Genomic DNA, 24,360 nt, shown 5'->3' on the forward strand with positions numbered 1-24,360 from the left:
GTTATTTACTTAATTAGTCCTTGTGATTAGCCGCGTGGAGAAAGTATCCTGTTTGAACAACAGTATTTTTCAGAACGACGTTTGTGCCCAACCTAGTCTAGCACTAAATCTTGTGCTGCGGGGTACATATTCCATGGCTCGAAGGAGGCCCCACCAGTAAAGTGGTGGAGCGTCGCGTCCAGTTGAGGCGCGTTTTGCAAAGGAGCGGGTTTCTGTATAATTGAAGCATCTGCGTGTTCATCCTCCACTTTCACTGCTGTGCCAACTCCAAGGCCTCCGAGCTTTGTATCATGGGATGCATAGCTAACTAACAAACCGGATTCTATTGTACCACCGCATTGGATATGCTTTATCGATAGCTGTAATTCGACATCAACAAAGACAGTCTCAGCAATGATGGGATGGCTCTCTACGGTACCAATCATTCAGGAATGCTTCGGGGAGACCCACCTTCTTTCTCAGCACCTCACCCCGACAATGCAGCCTCAATACGGATTACTAGTCCTTGGGATCTAAAAGCAGACCTCTCTGAAGCTCTAAATACCATTGAAGCTCCCGGTAGTTTTGCTTTCTTTGCAGCTATCCAGCCTGACGTCCTACCCCAAATTGTGGTCAAAGACGTGGGCACAATATGCCTACCCCTTGATATAGTACAGGCTCAACTGCTCGAAACTAAGATACATCAAATATCAAACACACAAAGTGCTTCCGCTGCCAATTCGCCTCGAGGTCATTGGCGTCTCAACACCGATGGCTTTAGCATCAAAAACTCAGTCGAATGGGACACGTTTCTCGAACAGACTGTGGTGCCTCATGTTGCCCAGGAACTCGGTGTATCAGAGCCGGTATCAGCAAAGCTAAAAGCAGTGCTGTTACAAGGAAAGGGGCCCGCCGGTGAGATATGCTCCCTGTAAGCGGATTTCCGTGCCAATTCATCAGGCACCTAGGCTGATTTAGACGAGGAACACGGACAAAAACTCCAAACATTTTGCAACCCTCTTGATCAATCTACCTTCTCGCCACGTAGGTGGAGATATCGTTACCAGTCATGATGGCGTCAAGAAGTGCTTCGGAATCTCAGCAGCAAAGCTTTCATGGGTTGGCTGGTATGTGTAAGATCATCGTTTGATGTTAAAGACTGACCAAAAATCTAGGTATGAAGATGCACATCACGATGTTCTTCCTATCAAGGAAGGTTACCGGTTCGCTTTGGCCTACAGTCTTGCTGTAAACACTTTCGAACGAACCCCTTCTGCTGCGTTGATAGGAGAAGACAGCAAAAAATTACAAAAAGTCTTGGAAACCTGGCACTACGAGATCATTAATGGTTGCCGTCCGCCGGCTCCGCTATTCTTTGTCATGGATCACAAATTTGACGGGACAAATACATCGTTTAGGACACTAAAAACCAGGGACAAACACATCGTGCAACGACTTCGGGATTTGCTCAGCGAGTTAAGCTTCGATCTTTTCTTTGCAGATCTCTTAAAAATAGAACTGGGCGCAACTAAGCCCGATCATACAAGCTATGCGTACAACGACGGCAGGTGTCTCCCTGGAGAATATGGACACAATTCCCTTTCTTCGAGGCACAAAAGCCAGTTCTGCTCAGTAGATGAATTATTTAGCTTCGAATATTCCACAAAGGCTGTCTTTAGTCTAGATGGTAAACAAATTGTTTCCACCATTCAAATACCGAACGGGGATGTTCTCCAGTCTATTGTTCCTTTCGTTGATAAGCCCGACAAGGAAGAAGTAGAAAGGCATCCACGTGGAGATCTATGGAGTCTCAAGCATTGGTACAATCGATCAGTGAGTGCCAGTCCAGCTCTGGACTAAGCCAAGACAAATTCCCAGGGCTAATTCTGATACAGGCTTTGGTTATTGTGCCAACAATGGGCACATATCCCTTCCTCTTGAAAGCCTTGAGTGATAGAGCCTACGGCGGCTGTAATGATAGCATGTCCTACCATTCTTTAAGCACGCTGACCGAATATTATGCGGGGCTATGTCTCTACCCACGAGTCTCGGGCCACTGGTTGACGATATTGAATCAACTGTGTCGACAAATATTTACACACAGAAGACGCACCAATTCAGGTGCTCCGATCAATGACCAGCTAGTATGCAGTATTATGAAAGTGGCTATTCTACACGACCAGCAGGACCTTCTAGATCTTTGCGCAACGGCTGATGCACCTGTCTCAATACACTTCTTAATATGGGCGGGCTCAGAAGTCGATACAGGGAGGGTACCCTACGGGAAGCTCAGGACTATGTAAGTTTTGAGTATGTCTTTCGTTAAGGATGAACAAGTGACTGAGTATTTTGGACAGTATACTTTCGAGCATTAGTGCACGGAAAACTATGAGCGGGAAGCTGGCTGCTATTGAGGCCTTTAGCTCTGATGTAGAAGAGATCTCCGACGATATGCGATCGCTTCTATCACTTGGGGCAGAAGCAGCATTAGAGAATTGTGGGACAATCTTACTCCACAAAGGCGATGCTGCTGTCGTCTTTGATCTTGTGAACTGTTACATGGACTTTGCGTATCTTACATCGAGGTGAGTTCTTAATAATCTCTATAGAATAAGTGTATAACTAGGAAATGCTCACATGATGCAGACTTGCACCCTTGCTCGAAAATTGCGTATCTGCTCCCTTCATGCTGGAACTTACAAAGATAATGCGGCAAAACATAAACCGCAACCAACATCTACGAACCGAGTATCTGGCTGTTTACAAACAGCTAGCCAGGACTACTATAAAGGTTTTGAGCGTTCAGACCATGGGTCCCAATAGCGGCCCCCCAGTGTCATTCAATCCTGCCGGCTCTACTGGTGGTGCGTGGCAAAGATCCACAACTCACTCTACTTTACCAGACATTACATCCAACGCGTTCACTAAATTCGTGGATTATGATGCGCTCTCCCAGTTCGTGGTAGGCTTGTTCAAAATGGGTCTTACTTCAGACGTCGAGCTGCTAGCGAAACACCTGTGTGCTCACGCTACAACTATGCGACCTGCTGAGCTGAACCGATTATATATTCCATTGCTCCAGGATCTTATTGCGCTACTCGAAGAGCATAAAATCAGTTTGGCAACTCCACGGTATCAACAACTGTACCAGACACTCCTCCGAGCCTACATCATCAGGTTTGTTACCAAGCCATCCGGATTGACCTGGAAACATGATCGAGTACCATGTAATTGTTTGGCGTGTGCATCAATGAATAGGTTCCTTGAAAACCCAATAGAAGCCAGCGGTCGTTTCACTCTGGGTCGGGCCCGAAGAGAACATCTCCGAAACATGCTTGACGATTCGAAAGCCGACTGTACATGCAAGATCCTCGAACACAGCAGTCCTTCCACACTACTCGTTACGAAGAACAGCCAGCACCATTTCAATCCAACTTGGATACAGCGAAGACTGGAGGCAGAAAACAACATTTCGATTTTTAACCAGGAAAAACTACGCGTGCTTTTGCAGGGCCACTATGATAACGTGACGTCTTTCAACAAACTCGACGCTTCAGATTGGCCTCATTACCTGCCATTTAATTATCTTACCCCAACCATATCGTCATTCTCTCCGACAACCACACGACAGCGCAAACCTCTGGCTCCTATTTCCGGCAATGTTCACGACGAGCTAGCACGACTACAGGATGAAATCGCCAAAGCAGGGGGAACAGAATTACCGTCGTCTAGACCTAGGCCATCACCACCAACTACCGGCAGGGCTGCGGGATATACTGGAGTTCCATTGTCCTCCGTTATGTCTTCGCCACGGGCAGAGCTGGGGTATAGCACTGTCCAGCCCGTCAGCAGTGTATCAAATACCGGCACCGCTCTCACGTCTGCCGTAAGGAGGCGGTCGTCTCCGAACCGGCGCCGTAGTACAACAACCATTTACACAGGTCCCTCGCGGTTGCCTCCAGTACCATCACTTGCGGGGATGAAGCGCAAAGCGACTACTGTAATAGATCTGACTGAGGACAGTGATTGATTAGGTTGGATGGCGTTTCGGCTGGGAAAGTCATGAAGTCAAAATACCCCCTTGTGGCCGGTGAGGCCCACTGCAAGCAACTGTATACTACATGACTTTGGCACGGGATAGAAAAGAATGTAACAAGCTGAACTGTGGCTGTAATCTTTGTAGATCTTGTAGTCTATAGTGATTTATAATCTGAATCATCCCTAATGATCAGTAGACGTCCACCGAAGCGTAGTGTCTACTAGAAAATCTATGCCCCAGCCAAGTGCTTCGCGTTTGCGTCGTCGGCTCTTTGACAGCATTCCTCAATAGTCTTCCAGAACAACACCATATCCAAACCTCTGGGTATTCGCACTCCAGGCACACCAGGCTCAAGTAACTTCGCAATTGTGCGTCCTGTCTGCGCACCATTCAAAGCTTCCTCAAGGGTGCCCTCGGTGACAACCTCGACGTCGAAACGTTCGGGGCGTCTATCGCCTTCGGCGCTTTTTGGGTCGAAGTCATAGAAAGGAATCTCCCATTGCGTACCAGCAAGAGCCGCTGCGACGGCCAGTGGGTCGTGTAGGGGAGGGCCCTCCACGATGCCGAACACATCCCTAAACATGATTAGCTGTGAGAGTTCAATTTTGCAATGGAAGCGGCCACCCGAACCTATAAGTCGCAGCAAAGAAGTTCAACAATTCCACCAACATAGTCCTCAGTTGCGTCTTCCCCTTGCCGCTCTTCTCCCCCTCGTATCCCGGTCCATACAAGATCGTATCTTGCACCTCGCTTGTCGCCAGCACGAGATGCGTCAGATCGAGCGGGATGAGTGTGATCTTGCCCTTCAAGACCTCATTCTCAAACAAGGCGGCTGCGGCCTCGGGGTCGATGAGAACATTGAACTCGGCCCATTTCGTGTAATTCCCGATCCGCTCCACGCCGTCCACCTTGCCCAGCGGCGCGGGCGTGAAGCCGCCGCCCAGACTGCCGCCCATGATGCTGACGCCTTTGACGTGACCGGCCAGGTCGGGATATCTGATGAAAAGATCGCCCGCATTCGTCAGGCCGCCGGTGGCCACGAGCCATGCGGTACCGGGCTCCGTGGCCCACAATGCCTCGGCCATGGCGTCGATGGCATCCACGGAGCGGTCCGCCTGCGTTGCAGGCTTCGGCAGGAGATCCGTCCCGTCGAGGCCAGACTCGCCGTGGATGTCCGTGGGCGCGTGGATAGGGGCGCGCCGAAGCGCATGAGCATGGCCCGGGTAGACGGTCACCTCCTGGTGCTTGCCGATGGCCTTCAGGACGGACAGCGCATTGTTTGTTGTCTTATCCAACGATGCGTTCCCGTGGACCGTGCTGATGTTGAGCAGCCTGATGCCGGGATGATAGGCGGCCAGAAGAATCGCAAACACGTCCTGTGGTTGTGGTTAGCGACATGGGACGCAGAACGAGGTCGCATCGGGGATCGGGAGGGGAGGGGCACGGCAGAAGGACCCATTCCCGGCCGCCCAACATCAGCCCTCCGCGATACCGTGATACCGGAGTTGAACAAACCAAGGTTAAAACAGCGTGGAGTAGCTGGCACATTCATAGCTGAAATGTAAGGACGAAACCATTGAAGTAGTCTACTCACATCATGACCTGGATCGCAGTCCAGCCAAACAGGAACTGGTGCTGCCATGACTACAGTAACACCCGCGCTTTCAGTGGTAGCTTTGCTAAAATTAACGGGACTGGCTTTTGTCACTATGGTAGAGAACGTACTCGAAAATGCGCTGAATTGCCTTTCTCTCCCCTTTTCTATGAGTTCGGAGTTTTGATGCGAGAAAGATAACTCAGCCACAGCCGGACACCGTCGGTTCGTAATGGGTGGGCCCTAATAATAAAGACCGGAATGTCGGAGCTTCACAACGGATTTCTGTTACAAAACAACAAAAGCATAGGAGTCGTATTTTGTAAACACGACATCTGGATGGTCCTTTGCCATATATAGTGTACCTTTTCTTAGACGCCGAGCATGGCTGTCTTATGTCTTGACGTTATTGACATTGTTCCTACAAGTAATCACTTATCACAAAGTTGTCAAAGTACATTTGATTGGTGTCAATTGCTTTCTTCTATTTTGCAGCCTTTCGCTGCTCCAGTACGCGCATAACATCGTCGGCATTGTTGGCGTCTCCCTTACGCTTCTTGCCACCTCTCTTTCTCTTAGGTTTGCCTGTCCCACCACCTTGGCCGTCGTCGTCGTCGTCGTTACCGCCCCACCGTGAGAGTTTGACGTCGGACTCGTCAAAGTCAGCCTCGTCCTCAAACCTGCTGGTGCCAAAGCCCATATCCATGTCTTCGGCATCACGATCGACAGTTTCCAGCATCTTTTTCCGTCGTTCTGCCTTGGCTTTGGCCTCATCGTCGTCATCATCTGCCGATCTGTGATTAAGCGCTGCTGCTCTCTTGAAGGCGGCCTGAATAGCTGGATCTGACATTGATGGCGCCTGCAATGTTTGGGCAGAGGCCAACTCAGTCTTTGAATCTTTGAAGTAATTCCGCTGTCCCGTTGAAGATGCTGGTTTCGGTGGTGGCGGCGGCGGCATCATTGTGCGGTCTCCCGGAACTTCGTCTGCCAGTGGCTTGCTAGGCTTCTCCTCTGCCTCCGAGTCGTCATCGGAGTCTTCTCCCAGTCCAGCCAGAGGGTCATAGTCATCTCCTACGCCATCGAATATGTCCACATCCTCGTCTTCTGGCTCCTCTACCTTCTGCCTGTAGATTTCTGGAACCTCCATGCCTAGAGGCTTCGCATTTTGATCCGGCATCATCAAGGCCCTTGTTCTTTCTTCCTCCCGTGAGCCTTCTGACGCCTGGAGTTTCCTGACTTTGCGCTTCTCATTGCCGTCTTGGTCAACTATGATAAGAACCTCCCTGCCTTGACTGTCCTTTTCGATGCGCGAGCCTGGAGTTCTGTCGCCGATTTTCTTGAATCGTGAGCCAAGTGCGGACTCTTCCTTTGCCTTTGCAGCCTCGCGCGTGGCCTTCATATCGGCTAGAATCATGGCTCTTGAACGCTTCTGGCCGGGCTTAAGTGTGTTGGTCGCAACAAGGCCCTTTTTGCTGGCAGCTTCCCTCTTGATGGTATCGATACTCGTGTCCTCCAGCTCTTCAAAGGCATTATCCACGTCGACAGAATCCTCATTGTCGTCGTCATGATTATCATCATGATCATCGCCGGCGCCATCTGATATCTTGTTGCCGTACACGTCCTCCCCTTTTCGTATCCTCTCAAGCAGTTTGAAGTCCAGGCCTTTCACAAGATGCGTACTCGAGAGGTCGCCACCCGCGATTCGACTTCGTAGGCTGTCGTATGTCGCCTGGTCGATTTCTTCCTTCTTGAAGGACTCTTCGAGCGCCTTTAACCTCGCGGCCCTCTCGTCTTCTTCCTCATCCTCTCTGGTCTTGGCGCGGTCCGTGTAGCCTTCGGCGAGCTTGACTCCTTTCGGTGCGGAAGACTTGAACTTCTTCTGGGGCCTCTGCGGTCTGTTTTGCTCGGACAACTGACGCTGAAAGTCCGAACGGGTAAAGCCCACGGACCGCGGCGTCATCGGCATGCTGGATTTCTGTCTGGACCCAAGTGCAACGGCGCGAGGCGTGGCTGACGATGCGCCATGACTGTTTGGTGAGTCCTTCGGAGTATTTGCTGCTATGAGCTTGCGAAACTGATCATTGTTCATCGTGACAGAACCCTGGAACAACTTCGGTCCAGTGTTGGACGGTGAACATAGTTGGTAGGAATTGAATGCAATGCAAAATACCTCCCAATGGCTCTTTCAGTCCCGCGGTTTCCAGCTTCAAGGGCCAGGATTGGATAGGCGCTAAGTTGGGGAGCCGGATTCCCTAAAATGTGGTGCCGGGGAACCTTTACAGCAGTCCAACCACTGTACGTAGACTTGTCCTTTAGACTAGACTAGGTTAACCCAGCTTAAGAGCTTGCAGCAGTGATGGCACGGCGCGTACATGGCCACCGCGTTCAACGCGTTCTAGTGCCACTTCCAGTTTTAGCCTACCACAACCATCATCGCCTTTACTTTATCATGTCCCAGACCCAGAGCTCGAGCATGAGCGACGTTGCGAGCATGGCTTGAGTCACGTTTGCACAAAGGAGAGTTGGTCTAAATCTATTGATACTTTCGACATGACGATGCTCAGGAACCAGATGCTATTTTTCGCTCACTGAAGCTGGTCACGTCTTGGTAGCACCATGTCCAGCGGTTGGCAGGGACAGTGGCCTACTCTCAACGCTGTCCGTGACGCTGTGATAGAACTCCTCTAAATCTCCAACATGGGGAGCCGCTTGGAGAAGAATTCGAACCAAGTGCGGAAACGCATCGAAAGCCACTCATTCACGGACGAGGGTGGCGAGGAATATGAGCCCAGCGCTTTTGGCGGTTTCCCGGACTACTTCCGCCGGAAGAAGATCAAGCTCCAGAATCTTGATGCCGAGATACGTGCTTCTACCACCAAACCCCAGATATTCAAGGGTATAGTCGCCCACGTCACTGGGTACACTCAGCCGCCGCTTCACGTTCTACACAAGGACTTGGTAGAGCATGGCGCTGCCTTCATCCAGTACCTAGACTCGAAGACCATGGCGACTCACATCATCGCTTCGACCCTTCCGCCCAAAAAAATGGTTGATTTTAACAAGTATAGGATTGTCAAGCCAGCATGGGTTACCGATTCCATCCAAGCAGGGAAACTTTTGCCATGGTCAAATTATAGGGTGATCGGAGAGACCCCAAGGCAAAAGACTCTCAAATTCGACGGTGGTGTGGTGTCTTCCCAGTCAAATACGCAACAATCGTCTCTGCTGAGATATCGGGAGCAGACTGACAACAGCTTCTACACGAGTCAGCTAAAGGACATTGCTGAGAAAATCGATGGCAAGCAGACTAGGCATCAGACACCCACTACAAATCAAACACCACCAACATTTGAACCTCCGAGAGGCAGGAGTAGTCCCTTGTTTGCTAACGATGCCACGCTACCGCCGAGAAAGCTGGTCGAGGTCGCTGTCCATGTTTCTATGGACCTAGCAGAACTGGATGAAGCTGCTGTCGGAGATCTGGATATGGCTTCCGACAACAAGCCGGAGGATTTTCCTTCGTCGCCAAGGCCCCCCAACAAGCCGCTCGGAGAAATGACCTCGGAGGAACACAATGCGTTGTTACTCCAAGATCCAAGGATGCGAAAATCGTCAACGGCTAATCCGGACTTTATTCAACAATACTACTCAGAAAGCCGTCTCCATCATCTGTCAACTTGGAAAGCCGATCTGAAGTCGCGAATGCAAAAATTGGCCGCGGAGAAAGGACTCCAGGCAAGGCCAGCCAAAAGGAAGCCGGGAACAAGGCGGTATATCATGCATGTCGATTTTGATAGTTTCTTCTGCGCTGTATCATTGAAAAGCGCACCCGAATTCGTCGACAAACCAGCAGTCGTAGCTCATGGCAGTGGCACTGGATCGGAAATCGCAAGCTGCAATTACCCTGCAAGAAAGTTCGGAGTCAAGAACGGCATGTGGATGAAGAAAGCCAAAGAGCTTTGCCCGGATCTCAAAGTGCTACCTTATGATTTCCCGGCTTATGAAGCGGCTAGCCAGCTTTTCTACGAGGCAATATTGGAGGTTGGTGGCGTCGTCCAGAGTGTCAGTATCGATGAAGCCCTGATAGACGTGAGCTCCCTCATCTTCGCTGCCGTGGGCTCACAAGGAGGTGGGGTCGATGAAGGGAGCATTTGGAGAGAACAGGAGAAAGCGGACCAGATCGCACAGGATCTTCGAGATAGGATCAAGAGTAAGACTGGTTGCGCTGTATCTATTGGCATCGGCGACAATATTTTGCTAGCTAAAGTCGCTCTGAGAAAAGCAAAACCAGCTGGACAGTTTCAGTTGAAACCGGAGGCTGTATTGAGTTTTCTGGGGGATCTCAAGGCGGATGATCTCCCCGGTGTTGCATACAGCATCACCGGCAAACTTCAGGAGATAGGGATTGTATACGTCAAAGACGTTCGAGAGGTGTCAAAAGAGCGCCTCGTCACTGCGCTTGGCCCGAAGACAGGGGAAAAGCTGTTTGAATATGCTCGCGGCATCGATCGTGTTGAAGTCGGTGATCAGCCAATCAGAAAATCAGTCTCGGCAGAGGTCAACTGGGGAATACGCTTCATCAACCAGGAAGAAGCTGAAGAGTTCATCTTCAACTTGTGCAAGGAGCTGGAGCGACGTCTCGTAAACGAACAGGTTAAAGGCAAGCAATTGACGATGAAAATCATGAGGCGATCACTGGATGCACCTCTAGATCCGCCAAAACATCTCGGTCATGGAAAATGTGACACCTTTAACAAGAGTATCGTATTTGGCATTGCTACGCATAACCATCGGGTCATCGGCAAGGAAGCCGTGTCCATTTTGCGGTCTTACAATTTTAGCCCAGGCGACCTTCGCGGACTCGGCATACAACTCACCAAGTTGGAGCCCGTTAAAATCTCGATATCTGGCGGACCTGAAAGCAGCCAGAAGAAACTCAACTTTGGTGGCTTTAGAACGCCGGCGTCGGCGAAGAAGCCCACCGAAGATCTTATCCAGGAGGTAGACAGCCCAGTCAAACCAAGTCCAACACCGGGTCATAGCGAGGGCAAAGATCCCATCGATGACGACCCATTGACTCCGAGGAAACCGAAGCACAGCACCATACACGCGGCACTTGCCATATCTAAAGCCTGCGAAAATGATGCCAAAGCTAACACACCCTTGAATATTGGTGGAACGCAGTTTGTCCTGCCAGCCAACCCTGACCCGGCCGTTCTTGCTGAGTTGCCCCCGGATATTCGAAACAAACTGCTTGCCCAGTCAAAGCCCAAATTCGAAAGCAGAAAACCCCCACCAGCTGTGAGATCAAGAGCCCAAAGTCCTGCATTGGTGGATGAGATTCCGCCGGACATCGACCCTGAGGTCTTTGCTGCTCTCCCCGATGATTTGAAGGCTGAGATACTGGCTTCGTATAGACCAAGGGCAGGACAACATCTTCTACCGCAGTCTCCACGCAAAGCTCGCCCACTGCCTCAATCTCCACGCAAAGACCGCATCATCCAGCAGACGAAGAAGAGTACGCCCACTAAAAAGCGTGGCCCGGGACTCTTTGCCAATGCTCGAGAGCGGCATGCCGATGCGCAAAACAAAGTTGTTCAAACATCGCTCGCCTTCAACCCAGGTGAAGATGCAGGCGACGGTGATATGGAAGAGCTAGACGCAGAATTTCTCGCGGGGCTACCTGAATCAGTGCGGAAAGAAGTCATAGACGATCATCGGCGCAGAAGAGCACAGCGCGCTGGTCTGGACCTGAGGATATCAAATAAGCGCCAGCGAGAGCTAGAGGACCGGGACCGGGACGAGGATGGAGACGAGGATGAGGACGAAATAAAGCTGCAGTTCAACGCACTACCTGCCAAGGTTGCCTTCACGAATGCAGAACTGACTTCGTTGTCGGACATACGAGATATGCTCAATGTCTGGCACAAGGAAACGGCTACCGAGGGGCCGCACCAACGGGATGTCGAAATGCTGGGGACCTACCTCGTCAGGGTGGTCCTGGAGGAGAGAGACATGGACAAAGCCAAGAAGCTCGTCCAGTGGCTTGACTACATCGTCGAGGAAAACGAAACGGATTCCAGCGGCAAGACAAGTTGGCGCGGTGTAGTACGAAGTGTCAAGAGCGAGGTTCAGAAAGCGGCCAGACAAAGAGGTCTGGGACCTCTGGATATGTAAACAGAATGAACTAATACCAGTGATGAGATACGAATGTAAATGAACAAGTGAAAAAGACCAAAAGGTAACTCGATATGACAATCAGTAGAACTAGCTTTTCTCCTTCTGTTTTCGAGAGTATATCCTGGCATTCCGCGCACGGACCACCGAATATAGGGTATACAATGCGGGAAGCTATATAGCACTATACCGGTGTATCCAGAAGGACGGAAATTGCTAAAAGGCATATTTTCTCCAAATCTCAAAAGCAGCACCCTTCTTCAAAGCAAGAAAAATAAAATAAAAACTAGAATTTTTTTTTAAGAAGAGTAAATAAAAACATGGACAGCTATTTGATGCGTTGTGCTGCATATCACCCGGTTTCCTGCCCTCGGAAGGCTCTTCGGAAAGCTGCTCGGAACTTCTACCAGAGGAAGTATTATCATTCTTTTTTGGGGGGTTTTTGTGTTAACCACCCCCCCCCCCAAGGGCATTTACGGTCGGTCTACTCAGTCTGAGCTCATGTCGATGAACACAATAGTATATGTAGCGAATGCTATGAAAGCAATGATATTCTCTGCCTCGTAGCTGTCTGACTTATATTTTTTGAGTCGGCCACATGTGCAGCTAGCTACCTTCTAACAGATCTTCTTTGGATATGTGCCCACGGAGATCTATGTCTCGCAATTCAACCAACTCCGGCCAATGCACATTTCTTTTTAGCAGGTCATGACATTTGAAAAAGGGAAAGGGTATATCCTGTGTTTACTCGGGAACTGTCTTCGTCTGCGCATCGATCTTTAGTGTCTCGATGCCGTGCGAAGCGTCAGCGGGGGCACTCTTTTCTGCCTGGGCCGCTGCCCTCGCGGCTCTCTCTGCCTCCGCCTTTGCACGTAGTGCCGGATCACCTCCTTTTGCCTTCTTCTCCTTCTTCGGGTTCGCAGCCTTGACCTCGGCAGGGTAAGCCAGCTCGGTGGTCTTTTGCCATTCCTCCGAGGCCTCGTACTCAGCTCGGATAGGGGCCAACAGCTCGTTAAGTGCCTCAATAAGGGCAGCCTTGAGTAGCTGGGGGGTCAACTAGACATGTGTTAGCGGAAATTGGGGTCTGGTCTGCTGCAGGTCCGACTTACAACATCCTTCTCGAAGTCGGACTTCATCACTGCGATGTCCTGGTAGACCAACGGCTCCAAACCATCGCGCTCTCTCTTGACGACAAACTGGGGCTTGCCTCCAGACTTGATTGCTTGCACGCGGAAAATGACGTGCTCGACGAATGCGACGACACCGTTGCCTTCGATCTCCTTGGGGGCGCAGTGTGCCTTCTTCAGCTTCTTCGCCACCACTTCGGGGGCATCCAGAAGATCAATCTTGGAGTCGGGCTCGCTGGAGCTCATCTTCTGTGCCTGGCCAAGACCGGGAACCATGGTGTTCATCAGATGTGCGCGGACCTTGTAGCCAATCTTGGGCAGGTTCTCCAGGGCGAATGTGAAGATCTTCCGTTGATCAACACCACCGATCTGCACATCCACGTCGAGGTATTCCTCGTCCAGCGCCTGCATGAGGGGGTAAATGAGACCGCCCAGAGCGGGGTCGTCTGTCTGCTTGACGACCTCGGCGCCGGCCTTCTGCGCCTGAGATATCCTGGTGATACCCTCAAGCTTGAAGCGATCCATTGTGTACTCCTTGTTCAGTTGGTAGGAGCTTCCCTTGACGAACTCGAGCCTGGAGATGTCGACACCGACTGCCTTGAGCAGACTCTTGATTATGAACTCGTAGTACTTGCAGCGCTGCTCGACCAGCTCGAGCGGGGCCTTCATGTTGTCGAGGTAGGCATGGATGTCGGCGAGGAGGATCTTGACGTGGCATCCGGCCTCAAGCAGCTCGGCAATCTTGACGATGGGGACGAAGTAGCCGCAGTGAGGCTTTCCGGTGGTGGCAGTGCCCCAGTAGACCTTCAAGGGGCGCTTCTCTTGTAGGATAACCTTCTCGATGATCTCGGGGTTGAGGACCTCGGCCAGGTTGGCCTTGACCAGAGCGAAGGACTCCTCGGGGGTCATGTTGCTGGAATTTGGTTGGCGAAAATAGGCGATGCAGAAGACGGAATAGATTCTGATGAGGTAGGAAGATCAGGTGTAGATTTTCAGGGTCCTCGAAAAATAAGAGTCGACCGGGCAAGAATTAATTGCTGTTAGAGTCGAATTAATCAACCAATCCCGTCGAATGGCCCTTTTTTGAGTCATAGAGGGGTAAATTTCCATCCAGGGTCAAGTCAGGTAAGTACCTCGACCCGACCGCGGGGCATCTCTCACAGGGCACATATCGCGGGGCATCTCGGGCAGAACCCCTGAGATATGTACCCAATGCATGCATGTACCTCTAGATAAATAAATAAGTACAACCTGGACTGCCAATTGGGGGGCGGGGGTCGTGGTTTGCACTCCAGTGCCATACCCCAGAACCATTTTAATCGTCTGCACTCTTTCTCATTTTCATCTCTCGGGGGTGTTGTTTGTGTTTTCCGACATTCTGAATTTTGCTAAATGCGTGATACCTGGTTTTATGCGCAGTAGACTATCAAACCAATACCCCCCCAAAAAAAAAGAATGGCCCCCGCCCCCCAATGCGCCTTAGATGCAATCATTATCCCAGAAAGTCCGGACTCCGAAGATACCCCCCCACCAAACCTAACAGAACCTATAGGACGTTGTACTTGCGACAGCAGTGTAAGATACCACACTTGTTGTAAGACATGGCCTACTCTTCCATTAGCCGCAACATCTCAAGCTCTCTCTTGACGATGCCATCAAACTCTTCGCGATCAATACCGGATGCGCGTCCGAGCATGAAAAGACTCTTGATACTTCGAGAGATGTGTTGTTGCACGCCAAAGTTCTCTGCCGCTGCCTCGAGTTTTGCGACCGATGCATGCGACCCTGCACTGGATGCCGGCCGGGGATGAGCCATGTTCGGATCATCACCACTCCTCGAGCCGGCAGAAGGCGATCTGGGCGGCTCGGCTATCGTCCACGCACCATTAGTCTCGTTGAGCTCGAGTTCTTCCTGGCTGCCGCTGTTCATCGTCGCATGCGTGGGCCTCGGTGCGGCTAACCCTAGTGGAGGAGAGATGTCCTGCATGTCCACCTCCTCGTCAGGGTCGTGGGGATCCATCGCAGGCTGTACCGAATCGTACTGCGCGTAGTAGTCATCGTCGTCACCTGCTCCGCGCGGACCGGTACCGCTTCTTGTTGAGGCCGGAGCGGGGGACCGTTTGGCTGCTGGAGTACGCGCAGGAGTGGCGTCGTACCTTGCCCAGTAATCGTCGTCGTCATCCTCGTCTTCTACCAGTTCGCCGCCATTGGGGAAGCTGTTCGATGCTGCTTGGGGATTCTTCTTCTTTGACTGCTCTTCCCGAAATTGGCGATCGGCTTCCACAATTGCCGAGACTCCTCCGAACGACGAGAAGGGCAGAGACGCATCAGGCACGCTGATTTCACCTACTCTCCAACCGTCAACATCGCCAGTGCAGTAGTCCAGACGGAAAGAGAGCTCCTTCTCTTGCAGGACGACAAATGATTGCAGCGTCTCCTCATCCAGCCTTCGGTAACGAATCTCGGAATCGTAGTCCCAATCGATCTCGACCTCGCCGCTGACAGGGTGCGGCTCCAGACGATCACTTTGGGCGATTTCGGCAAGCCTGGCAGCTTTCGCGGTATCGTAACATAATAATCTGATCCATGGTTCTGTGCTGGAGGACGACAAGAGTTGAACACGCTGCTTGAGAATTGGGGTGAGGTAATCAAGAACGTTCTCAGCCGGCTGTGTTGCGAGTGCCGCAGGTGGTAGCGATTGCAAGACAGGACCTAGGATCTCGCGTAGATCCGGGGTTTTGATATTCGCGGGCACCATGGCTGTTACCCGTGCAGCAGTTGTGGTTCCTGGAAGAAATTTGTCGCTTCCTGACAAGCAAATGTTGTACTTGTCAATGGGCTTTGTGGTCGTGAGGCACGGAAAATCACATGCAACAAAATACAAGACGTAGCCCCGTGAAGTAAGCACCTGACTCAGCCGGTGCACTATAAAAGTGTCTCCCGCAATGCGAAAGTAAGACGGCTTGCTGGTACTTGGCAACCACAGGTGGGATTTCTAGAGGTCACTGACTGGCAGGTCGAGGGGAGGAAGGAAGGAAGTTTGAGCAAGTAGGCACTACCGTGAGGAAAAAGAAGATCATGGTCGAGGCATACATAGAGTAGTCTAGGTTAGTAGATTGAAAGTCGACGACTATTGGGGCCCCTCATCTTTGGACGAGAGCAGCGCGAAACGGTCCCTGCAACCACCCAACCCAATATTATTATTAGTAGTAGTATTAGCGTATCTGACGGCCGGCCCAGCCCACTCTGGGCCAATGTAACCAATCCCAATCCTGCGCAATGTAACTTTCGGCCAGAAGGAAGTTGCTTGTGTCACGTCGCAAAAGGAATGTCCGAGTGCTTTTATCAGTAACCGGCAACGAGGAGATGCGAACGTCGCCATTCTCTGCGATTGGATCTCATGCATGCCTGTCTCTGATCTCGTGCGGCTGAGGGACAAGCGTCTATAAACATAAAATCAGGTTGTAGATTCTCAGCCGCATTGTATATGTATGTCCTTCTTCACGGGGTATTTATTTATTTTCTCAATACCATCAGCTGCGTCTTCACTCTGATCTGCGGCAAGATCCGCAACTTACTATAACTCCCGTTGGGCCAGCGAACCCAGGCAATCTGGCGACATGCACTGCACAGCTTCCGGGGACCTGGAGCACGCTATGTACGTCACGTTCAAGGGCTCCCCCGCGAAGAAGCGCCATGGTCGACCGAGCGAGTACTGTCTTCAGTTGTGCCGGGACAATGAGAGCACCAACGACAAGGCGTATTTGTGATGTTGCTACGATCAATCGTTCGAGCTCAGAAGTTGCATAGCAACAACAGACTTCTTGCGAACTCATCAGCACCGCCTGCTGCTTCGATCTTCGGCTTACTTTCTGCGTCACTGGCAAATAACTTAAGTCCCACATCCGAAAGTACGGATTACCAGGGTACATCATTTGTCCGATCCAAGCCGCCAAACTGCGGCACTCCTGATAAGCTTGAGACGCCACCACAGCTACGTTGGATCCGTCGACTCTTTGCAGCGAGCGGTCCCGAGCCTCCCAGTCTGGGGCGTGAGGCAAAACCTTCACGTGCAATCTGTCGTGGCCAAGTGCAACATTACCAACATTTTCGCGGGTAGATCAATCCACCTAGTCCCGGGAAGGGCATCTGCGGATGTATGTCGAAGAGTGGTCAACGCCTTCAAGATGAGGTAAGCTCGTATTCGCGGTCCTGCTGCATCGTTGATCTGCATGGCGCACATCTGCAACTGTTGTCCACCATCACATATACACATTTTTATATGGTAACTCATGATTGAACCTTCCAGGGCTCCCGACTACAAGTCGTCATAGCAGGCGCAACAGCAGGCCTGATCTCACGATTCGTGATTGCGCCCCTTGATGTCGTCAAGATTCGTCTGCAACTCCAATCGCACTCCCTCTCAGATCCCACGAGCGGCGCCCCAGTCTACAAAGGCGCATTGTCCACCGCCCGGCATATCCTACAGAATGAAGGCATCACAGGACTTTGGAAGGGCAACGTCCCCGCTGAGCTCATGTATGTGAGCTATGCTGCATTACAGTTCACTACGTATCGGAGCATCAGTATGGCCCTGAGCAGCATTTCCGGCGAGAAGGGCCTGAACAAGAGCGTGGAGAGTTTCATAGCTGGAGCTGGCGCAGGAGCGACAGCGACCACGGCTACGTACCCGCTGGACCTCCTGCGCACCAGATTCGCAGCGCAAGGCACCGAGAGGGTATATACTTCTCTGTTCAGGGCTGTGCGGGACATCAGACGCGATGAAGGGACCAGAGGGTTTTTCCGCGGACTGGGGCCCGGGCTTGCGCAGATCGTGCCGTTCATGGGGCTCTTCTTTGCTATCTACGAGTCGCTCCGTCTTCCATTGTCTCAGTTCAACCTCCCGTTCGGAGGTGGTGATGCCACCGCAGGCGTGATTGCTAGTGTCGTTGCGAAAACCGGCGTCTTCCCGCTGGATCTTGTTCGGAAAAGGATACAGGTCCAGGGACCAACAAGGGCAAAGTATGTGCATAAGAACATACCAGTGTATGATATGGGTACGGTAAAGGCAATCAAGACCATTGTTGCTAGAGAAGGCTTCAGGGGCTTGTATAGAGGCTTGACGGTCAGCCTGTTGAAGGCAGCACCAGCGAGTGCGGTTACGGTTTGGACATATGAGCGGGTATTGAACATCCTGATTGGGAAAACAGTCGGCGGAGGGGATAAACAGAATGCATAGACCCAGACTCGGCACAGAACCCAGACCCTCAGTTGTGCCCAGTATATATCTCAGCAATGAGCAACAGCTTGAATTAGACATCAAAATTTGACGAGTTCAGAGAATTGCTACTCCCGAGATGAGCAGCACGCGATGATTTTCGAACAGAACTTGGTATGAGGGACCTGCGAAACAATTTCTATTGATCGGGATCAAGCCGCCCAATCAACATATATGCCTACCTATACTAAAAGATCTTGAGGACACTGCCACGTCCGGCCAGGAACGCTGATTTCGTATCCCTCAAAGGTCTTGAGTAGGTAAGGACAAGCCGCGGCCTCAATCTCTCATGTCAGTAGCAGCTTCAGCCCATGTACGGGAACTCACTTGTCAACATTGCGAGCCTGCGCCAGCCATCATGATCCGAATAACGAAGCCCGAAACTGAGCGTTTTGACTGCCGGCAGTTGAGCTCCAGCCCCTGAGAAAATTCTCTCTAAACTTTTTCGAGAGATTTCCCTCAAGCAGAAGGGGGTCTTCTGACCGTCTCTAGGAATTGCACAGAGTTGGCGGTCGTCCCGGATGTGATGAGTGAAGCCACCAGCCTCGTCCGTGAGTTGTTGTGCTCCCTGTTGCCATAGGCTAGACAAGAGGCACTTGTTTCGAGTCGTTTGGTCATGAGGTAGTTGGCGATAGGACAACCTGTTGGTGCGACTTGTTCGGATTTTACACGCTCAAGGATCTGGGGCCTGCGAATGCACACACTGACATGACTTATCTCATCTGAGCCGAAGCACCTTCAACGTCGCAAGGGATTGGGCCAGACCTTGCAATGCAATCTAGTTATGACATAAGCTCTATTCGCTATGATACAAGGCCGGTTGGGCCTCTACTCTCTATCATCACAGCTGCACCATTCAAACCCCGGTTATTTTGATCTCCTTTTATTTACCCTTGGCGACCCATCCCTCGACGGTATCCCGAGCGCTCGTCACCTTCTCATCAACGTATTGCTTGCCGATCTGGGAGTGGACCCTGGCGAACTCCACGGTCTTGAACAGGCTCTCCCTCGTCTGGATATGGGCCTGCGCGACGGCGGGGAACTTCTGCTCGTACTGCCAGAGCAGGCCGCTGACGTTGTTCATGGTGACGGGGATGACGAGCCAGCCGGCGCCGATGCCCAGGGCCAGGGGCACGGTGGCGCGGAGCAGGACGTTGCGGTTGCGGCTGACGATGCTTCCCGCCATGCCGGCGACCAGGACGTAGACGAGGCCGGGCATCAGCTTCTCGCCGGTCTCGCGGGGCGGCGCCAGGGAGGCGATGGTCTGGGTGAAGGACTTCTCGAGGTTGAACGCCCGGTCCATGCCGGCGTTGACGGCGTCCTCGGCGCGCGTGGCGTGCTCGTAGAGGAACAGGCGTGCGCGGCCGATCTGCACGGCGAGGCGGTCTGTGGGTGTCGGGCCCCGGCTGGGGTTGGGCTTGATCTCTGATGCGGGCGACTCTGGCGACGAGGCACGCGGGATTGTGTCTGAGAAGGGCGAGGGCGTGGGGCCGCTGCCCTTGGGGATGGGGATCTCGAAGTCATCGTAGATGGGCTTCTTGGACTGTGGGAACGCTGGGGTGAGTGCGCGTTCGTGCAGATGGATGCAGATTGAGTGGGAGTGGCCATACCAGATCTTCTGGCGCCTCTGCGAAGGCCACCGAGGGAATTAGAGCTCCTGCGGCAAGAGTTGCAGCCATGAAAGGCGCGGCGGCACGCTGAAAAGCACAGTTAGCATGGTACCAGCTCAATTGATTGACACATGATAGTCCGTACCCGTCGCAACAGCACTCTGGCAGCCATGTTGCGCTCAATTGCTGGTTCAAAAAATGGGTTGGTCGTCGTTCCGGAAGGCGGACGTCAGAGCAGTCCAAACTAAAACCAACGGAAAGGCTTCAGTCCTGAGCCTGTGATATAGCCTAGCTGACCTAGTCTGCTGTAGTACCTAAGCAAGAACAGCATCTAAGTTACGCACTTTACAAGCTCGTTGAAAGTCACTTTTTTCACGGCTAATCCCGGGTTCGGATGTATTTTTTCTGGGGCAAGCTCCACGCATAGGTACTCTCCCTACCGAATTCGCCTTACATCACATCACATCACGTCCGCCTGTTCAAACTTTTTGTAAAGGCAGATTTTTATTTTGTTTCTATTTTTGTTCTTAGTTCTATTTGTTTATACTTTCTCTGCCCTCATACTGCTTCTCTAAGCTCTCTAATATTCATGTGTTTATTTCCCTAACTCGGAATTCCAAGTATGTGAACTTTAAGCCTATTTCATAACATGATCAAAACCGCAAGATCGGGTCTCTGGGCCAGGACTTGTTCCAGAAGCATTCGACAGGCATCGCGAAAGCCCCTAAGCCCGCCGCGCCGCCGCTGGCTTACAGTGGCCTCCGGCGCCGCTCCGCAGCAACGCTTCGATGCCGCGAGCATACCAGTTGACCATGGCTCTCCCGGCGCCAAATACGATGACGCTCTTTTGCGCCAACTGTTCGATTCGCCCCAGACCTTCAAGGACTTTGCGCCGCCCTCGGGCCGAGCACTCAACGGAGGGAATGTCGGGCTCTTCAGGAACAGATACCTGACATCGCCCCAAGGCTTCCTGACTTTCGCCCACGACAACCTACAGAAGGCGCAAAAGCTAGTAGATAAGGTCCTCCGGGCATCCACAGTTGAGGAATACAAAACCGTTGTCCGTGACCTCGATAGGCTCAGCGACTTGCTTTGTAGGGTACTGGACGTCTCCGACTTTGTCAGAGTAACGCACCCGGACGAAAAGATTCAAAACGCCGCTTCGCAAGCATGGGCATACGTCTATCAGTACATGAACGAACTGAACACAACGACGGGATTGTGCGACCAACTCGGGAAAGCATTGGATACCCCCGAAGTACGGTCGAGCTGGACAGAGGAGGAAGAGACTGTTGCGCAGCTGCTCCGGCAGGACTTTCTCAAGTCGGCTATACATCTTCCGAAAGAGTCGAGGGATAGGTTCGTGACTTTGTCCCAAGACATCAGCGAACTGGGCTCGACTTTCGTCGACCATATGACTCCTGAGAGGGATGTCATCAGGTTGCCCAGCAGTCGATTCCAAGGTATGGACCCGCGACTGGCCCGGAAATATTCGCGGCTAGGGCGTGTGCACCTGCCGACAATGTCACCGGAAGCCACTGTTGCTCTACGTAGTGTTCTGGACGAAGACACCAGAAAGGAGATCTACCAAGCCACCAGGACGGCATCAAGTAGATCCATCAAGTGCCTGGAGACGCTGTTGACCTTACGCGCCGAACTCGCCGAACTCGCGGGCTTCGAAAGTTATGGCCAAATGGCGCTCAGGGATAGGATGATGGCCAAATCACCCGAATCTGTACAACAATTCCTGGGTTCTCTGGCCAAGTCTAATGGGCAGTTCGTGGAGCAGGAAGTTGGAGATCTACTAGCTGCCAAGAGCCAACTGTTTCATGGGTCAAATACGGAGACGCTGCACCCTTGGGACAAAGATTTCTACATGGAGGGTATAAGGAGAGGCTTGCGATCGCGGCGGCGAGATAGCGATACGCTGTCCTCGTACTTCTCATTAGGAACCGTTATGCAAGGTTTATCAAGATTATTCACCCGCTTGTATGGCATCAAGCTAATCCCTCGCGATACACTACCCGGGGAGACCTGGCACCAAGACGTCAGACGTTTGGACGTGGTCTCTGACACGGACGGCCATGTGGCAGTGTTATACGTCGACCTATTCTACCGACCTGACAAGTCACCAAACCCGGCGCATTTCACCGTCCGCTGTTCGAGAGAACTTTCGGAAGAGGAGATCAGAGAGGCGGGAGCGGAAACGGAGGCCACCACCCTAGAAGAGGCGATCGATGCGGCCAATGATGGAATGCATGTCTCACAGCAATCCGGTACCGTCAAGCAACTGCCTACGATCGCTTTGGTATGCGATTTCCACCACGCCAGCGATGCATTAAACAAGCCGGCGCTTTTGGATTACTATCAGATGGAAACTCTTTTCCATGAAATGGGACATGCTATCCATTCAGTCCTGGCCAGGACATCTCTCCAGAATGTCTCGGGGACGAGGTGTGCAACAGACTTTGCCGAGTTGCCATCAACATTGATGGAACATTTTTGTTCAGACCCTACGGTCCTGGGTCTGTTTGCCCGACATTACGAGACAGACGAGCCCTTACCATATGAGCTAGTTGCGGAAAAGCTCCGCGTCTTCAAGCGTTTCGAGGCATCGGAACGTGAGAACCAGATCATTCTGGCCATGTTGGACCAGGAATATCATTCTTCGAAGCCTGGACAGGCAGGTTTCGATTCCACCGCCATTTACCATAATCTTCAGCGTGAGCATGGCAGATTGCCACCAGATACTCCCGGCACCAGATGGCAGGGCTTCTTTGGGCACCTGTTTGGCTACGGTAGTACATATTACAGCTACCTTTTCGATCAAACACTGTCAGAGCGTGTCTGGAGAGTGGTTTTCTCGGGTGGCCAGAACGCCGGTGCTCTGGACAGAGCTAACGGCGAACGCCTGAAGGAGAATCTCTTGAAATGGGGCGGCAGTCGTGACCCCTGGAGGTGTCTTTCTGATGCGTTGCAGGATGAACGTCTGGCCAGAGGTGACGAGAAAGCCATGGCCCTGGTTGGAAGCTGGGGCGCCAAGGATGGTCGTTACGACTAAGCAACCATGAGTCTCGATATCTAGCCCTGCCATGTAGATTTGCTGTGTAGAATTTGTATGTGACATGCAGCTGCATGTATGTGGTGGACATCCGTTGAGGTGGACACCATAGATGAATATAAAACCATTGATACCCCATGCAACTGTGGAAGGCATCCTGTCGAGCAAAACACATCAAAGATGTTGGTCGGATGAAGTTCAGCCACTACCCTAACTTGAACCAGGGACGAGCTGGCCACAAACTTAGGTCAGGGATCGGAAATCCTGTGCCTCGTTGGACAACATATTACTGCATGTATGCATCGGTTGCAGCCATATCTTCCTGCTGCGCGCACGCATCCCACAGTCCTGGCCCCCGATCGCTCAGACTTTTTGGGCTAGAAATAGCTCTGATCGCCCCCCCCCCAGTGAGCCAGTCTTGGATATTTCGTGGCTCGCTAGGCCCCTTTCAGCGGCACTACAGGATTACGGGCTTGCAGCCTGCATACCATTGATTATTGCACATGCAAGGCGCCAGCCAACATGCCAAAACGGGAGCCGTTCTTATTATGGCCGAGCGAGACGGCGTGGTTTCTCTGAGCTTGGTGTGTGATGGATGATGTGCATTTTTGGGCCGTTTTATTTTTAAGCTTACTTTTTTTAACCTTTGCCTAGATTTCGAAAGTGCGAACTTGGATTGCGACGCGCAGAGCCGGTGTTTGCTATCCCAAGGTCAATACGATCATCAAACGGATCTTTCGGGTGTCTGAGGCAAGGCAGAGAATAGTTAAAGTGCGATTTGTTTCGCATCTTGGTCAAGCTGTGGCTCGACGGCAACAACAGAAAGGCATTCCTAATTTGGACTCAACTTTAGAGCTTAAGGGTCGGATATTTGACCGTGCTCAAGAGAAGAAGTATAAAAGAAGCGTCAAGCACAGCGGCGAGGTGAACCCCAGCGCAACCAGGTAACTTCAACTCTGCTGATCGCGGCTCGTGCTGAAGAAACCGCCTGGTTATCGGCTCTCTATCTCTGGGCAACCAAAAAAACCCCTTCTACAAATACACAGACCCAGTTCAACATGAGCGTCACGAAGCCTCTGGGCTCATGCCTGCTCGGCCTCCTGTTCGCTCTGTTTGCGGTCATGGCATCCGGCCAGACATCCGACACACCCGCGCTCCTAATCTACAACTCGTCCGCCACCTACCACTACGTCGGGTGCTGGAACGAGACCACCGGCATCGCGGGTACGTCCGGGGCGCGTGCGCTGCCGGACCGCTCGCTGGAACAACCGGGCACCATGACCGTCGAGACCTGCCTGGACTTCTGCGCGCACAACCAGAGCTCGGCATATAAGTATGCCGGTCTCGAGTACAGCCGGCAGTGCTGGTGCGCCAACCGGATAAGCAGCCTGAGCACGAGGCTCGAGGATGCGGCATGTGACACGCAGTGCGACGGGAACACGACGGAGGCCTGCGGGGGGCATTGAGGCTGAGTTTGTATAATGTCACGACGACG

General features: G+C 52.0%; 10 protein-coding genes across 10 annotated transcripts; 5 read left to right on the plus strand and 5 right to left on the minus strand.

Annotated features, from left to right (window-relative positions):
* Window positions 1–79: 79 nt before the first annotated feature.
* Window positions 80–4,146, plus strand: BKA67DRAFT_546652 (uncharacterized protein). The gene is made up of 6 exons (XM_046101404.1): window positions 80–910; window positions 963–1,106; window positions 1,155–1,812; window positions 1,875–2,278; window positions 2,337–2,564; window positions 2,626–4,146. Exons 1-6 carry the CDS (start codon window positions 402–404, stop codon window positions 4,007–4,009), a joined length of 3,327 nt encoding a protein of 1,108 aa, XP_045964183.1. The 5' UTR covers window positions 80–401; the 3' UTR covers window positions 4,010–4,146.
* BKA67DRAFT_546657 (inosine-uridine preferring nucleoside hydrolase) lies at window positions 4,147–5,915 on the minus strand. Its single transcript, XM_046101405.1, has 4 exons — window positions 5,744–5,915; window positions 5,613–5,692; window positions 4,649–5,394; window positions 4,147–4,593 (listed from the first exon to the last, which is right to left on the minus strand). Exons 2-4 carry the CDS (start codon window positions 5,658–5,660, stop codon window positions 4,248–4,250), a joined length of 1,140 nt encoding a protein of 379 aa, XP_045964184.1. The 5' UTR covers window positions 5,661–5,692; window positions 5,744–5,915; the 3' UTR covers window positions 4,147–4,247.
* BKA67DRAFT_546658 (uncharacterized protein) lies at window positions 5,916–8,009 on the minus strand. The gene has a single exon (XM_046101406.1). It carries the CDS (start codon window positions 7,699–7,701, stop codon window positions 6,097–6,099), a length of 1,605 nt encoding a protein of 534 aa, XP_045964185.1. The 5' UTR covers window positions 7,702–8,009; the 3' UTR covers window positions 5,916–6,096.
* On the plus strand, window positions 8,010–12,038 carry BKA67DRAFT_546659 (impB/mucB/samB family protein). The gene has a single exon (XM_046101407.1). The coding sequence runs from the start codon at window positions 8,310–8,312 to the stop codon at window positions 11,787–11,789; it is 3,480 nt and encodes a 1,159-aa protein (XP_045964186.1). The 5' UTR covers window positions 8,010–8,309; the 3' UTR covers window positions 11,790–12,038.
* Window positions 12,039–12,533: 495 nt separating this feature from the next.
* On the minus strand, window positions 12,534–13,825 carry BKA67DRAFT_510149 (tRNA synthetases class I-domain-containing protein; the record flags this gene model as incomplete). The annotated part of the gene is made up of 2 exons (XM_046097302.1): window positions 12,534–12,845; window positions 12,899–13,825. The coding sequence occupies 2 exons, from the start codon at window positions 13,823–13,825 to the stop codon at window positions 12,534–12,536; spliced, it is 1,239 nt and encodes a 412-aa protein (XP_045964187.1).
* A 349-nt stretch (window positions 13,826–14,174) lies between these two features.
* On the minus strand, window positions 14,175–16,068 carry BKA67DRAFT_38675 (uncharacterized protein). The gene has a single exon (XM_046096590.1). The coding sequence runs from the start codon at window positions 15,672–15,674 to the stop codon at window positions 14,523–14,525; it is 1,152 nt and encodes a 383-aa protein (XP_045964188.1). The 5' UTR covers window positions 15,675–16,068; the 3' UTR covers window positions 14,175–14,522.
* A 1,007-nt stretch (window positions 16,069–17,075) lies between these two features.
* On the plus strand, window positions 17,076–18,155 carry BKA67DRAFT_589736 (mitochondrial thiamine pyrophosphate carrier 1; the record flags this gene model as incomplete). Its single annotated transcript, XM_046104503.1, has 2 exons — window positions 17,076–17,108; window positions 17,226–18,155. 2 exons carry the CDS (start codon window positions 17,076–17,078, stop codon window positions 18,153–18,155), a joined length of 963 nt encoding a protein of 320 aa, XP_045964189.1.
* Window positions 18,156–19,077: 922 nt separating this feature from the next.
* On the minus strand, window positions 19,078–19,976 carry BKA67DRAFT_653261 (apolipo protein O-domain-containing protein; the record flags this gene model as incomplete). Its single annotated transcript, XM_046106332.1, has 3 exons — window positions 19,078–19,737; window positions 19,805–19,891; window positions 19,950–19,976. The coding sequence occupies 3 exons, from the start codon at window positions 19,974–19,976 to the stop codon at window positions 19,078–19,080; spliced, it is 774 nt and encodes a 257-aa protein (XP_045964190.1).
* Window positions 19,977–20,453: 477 nt separating this feature from the next.
* On the plus strand, window positions 20,454–22,865 carry BKA67DRAFT_530179 (peptidase family M3; the record flags this gene model as incomplete). The annotated part of the gene is made up of 1 exon (XM_046099199.1): window positions 20,454–22,865. The coding sequence occupies one exon, from the start codon at window positions 20,454–20,456 to the stop codon at window positions 22,863–22,865; it is 2,412 nt and encodes an 803-aa protein (XP_045964191.1).
* Window positions 22,866–23,923: 1,058 nt separating this feature from the next.
* Window positions 23,924–24,331, plus strand: BKA67DRAFT_653263 (WSC domain-containing protein; the record flags this gene model as incomplete). Its single annotated transcript, XM_046106333.1, has 1 exon — window positions 23,924–24,331. The coding sequence occupies one exon, from the start codon at window positions 23,924–23,926 to the stop codon at window positions 24,329–24,331; it is 408 nt and encodes a 135-aa protein (XP_045964192.1).
* Window positions 24,332–24,360: the final 29 nt, after the last annotated feature.

Source organism: Truncatella angustata, assembly GCF_020726525.1.
Source record: "Truncatella angustata strain MPI-SDFR-AT-0073 chromosome Unknown BKA67scaffold_1, whole genome shotgun sequence".
Lineage (NCBI taxonomy): Eukaryota > Fungi > Ascomycota > Sordariomycetes > Amphisphaeriales > Sporocadaceae > Truncatella > Truncatella angustata.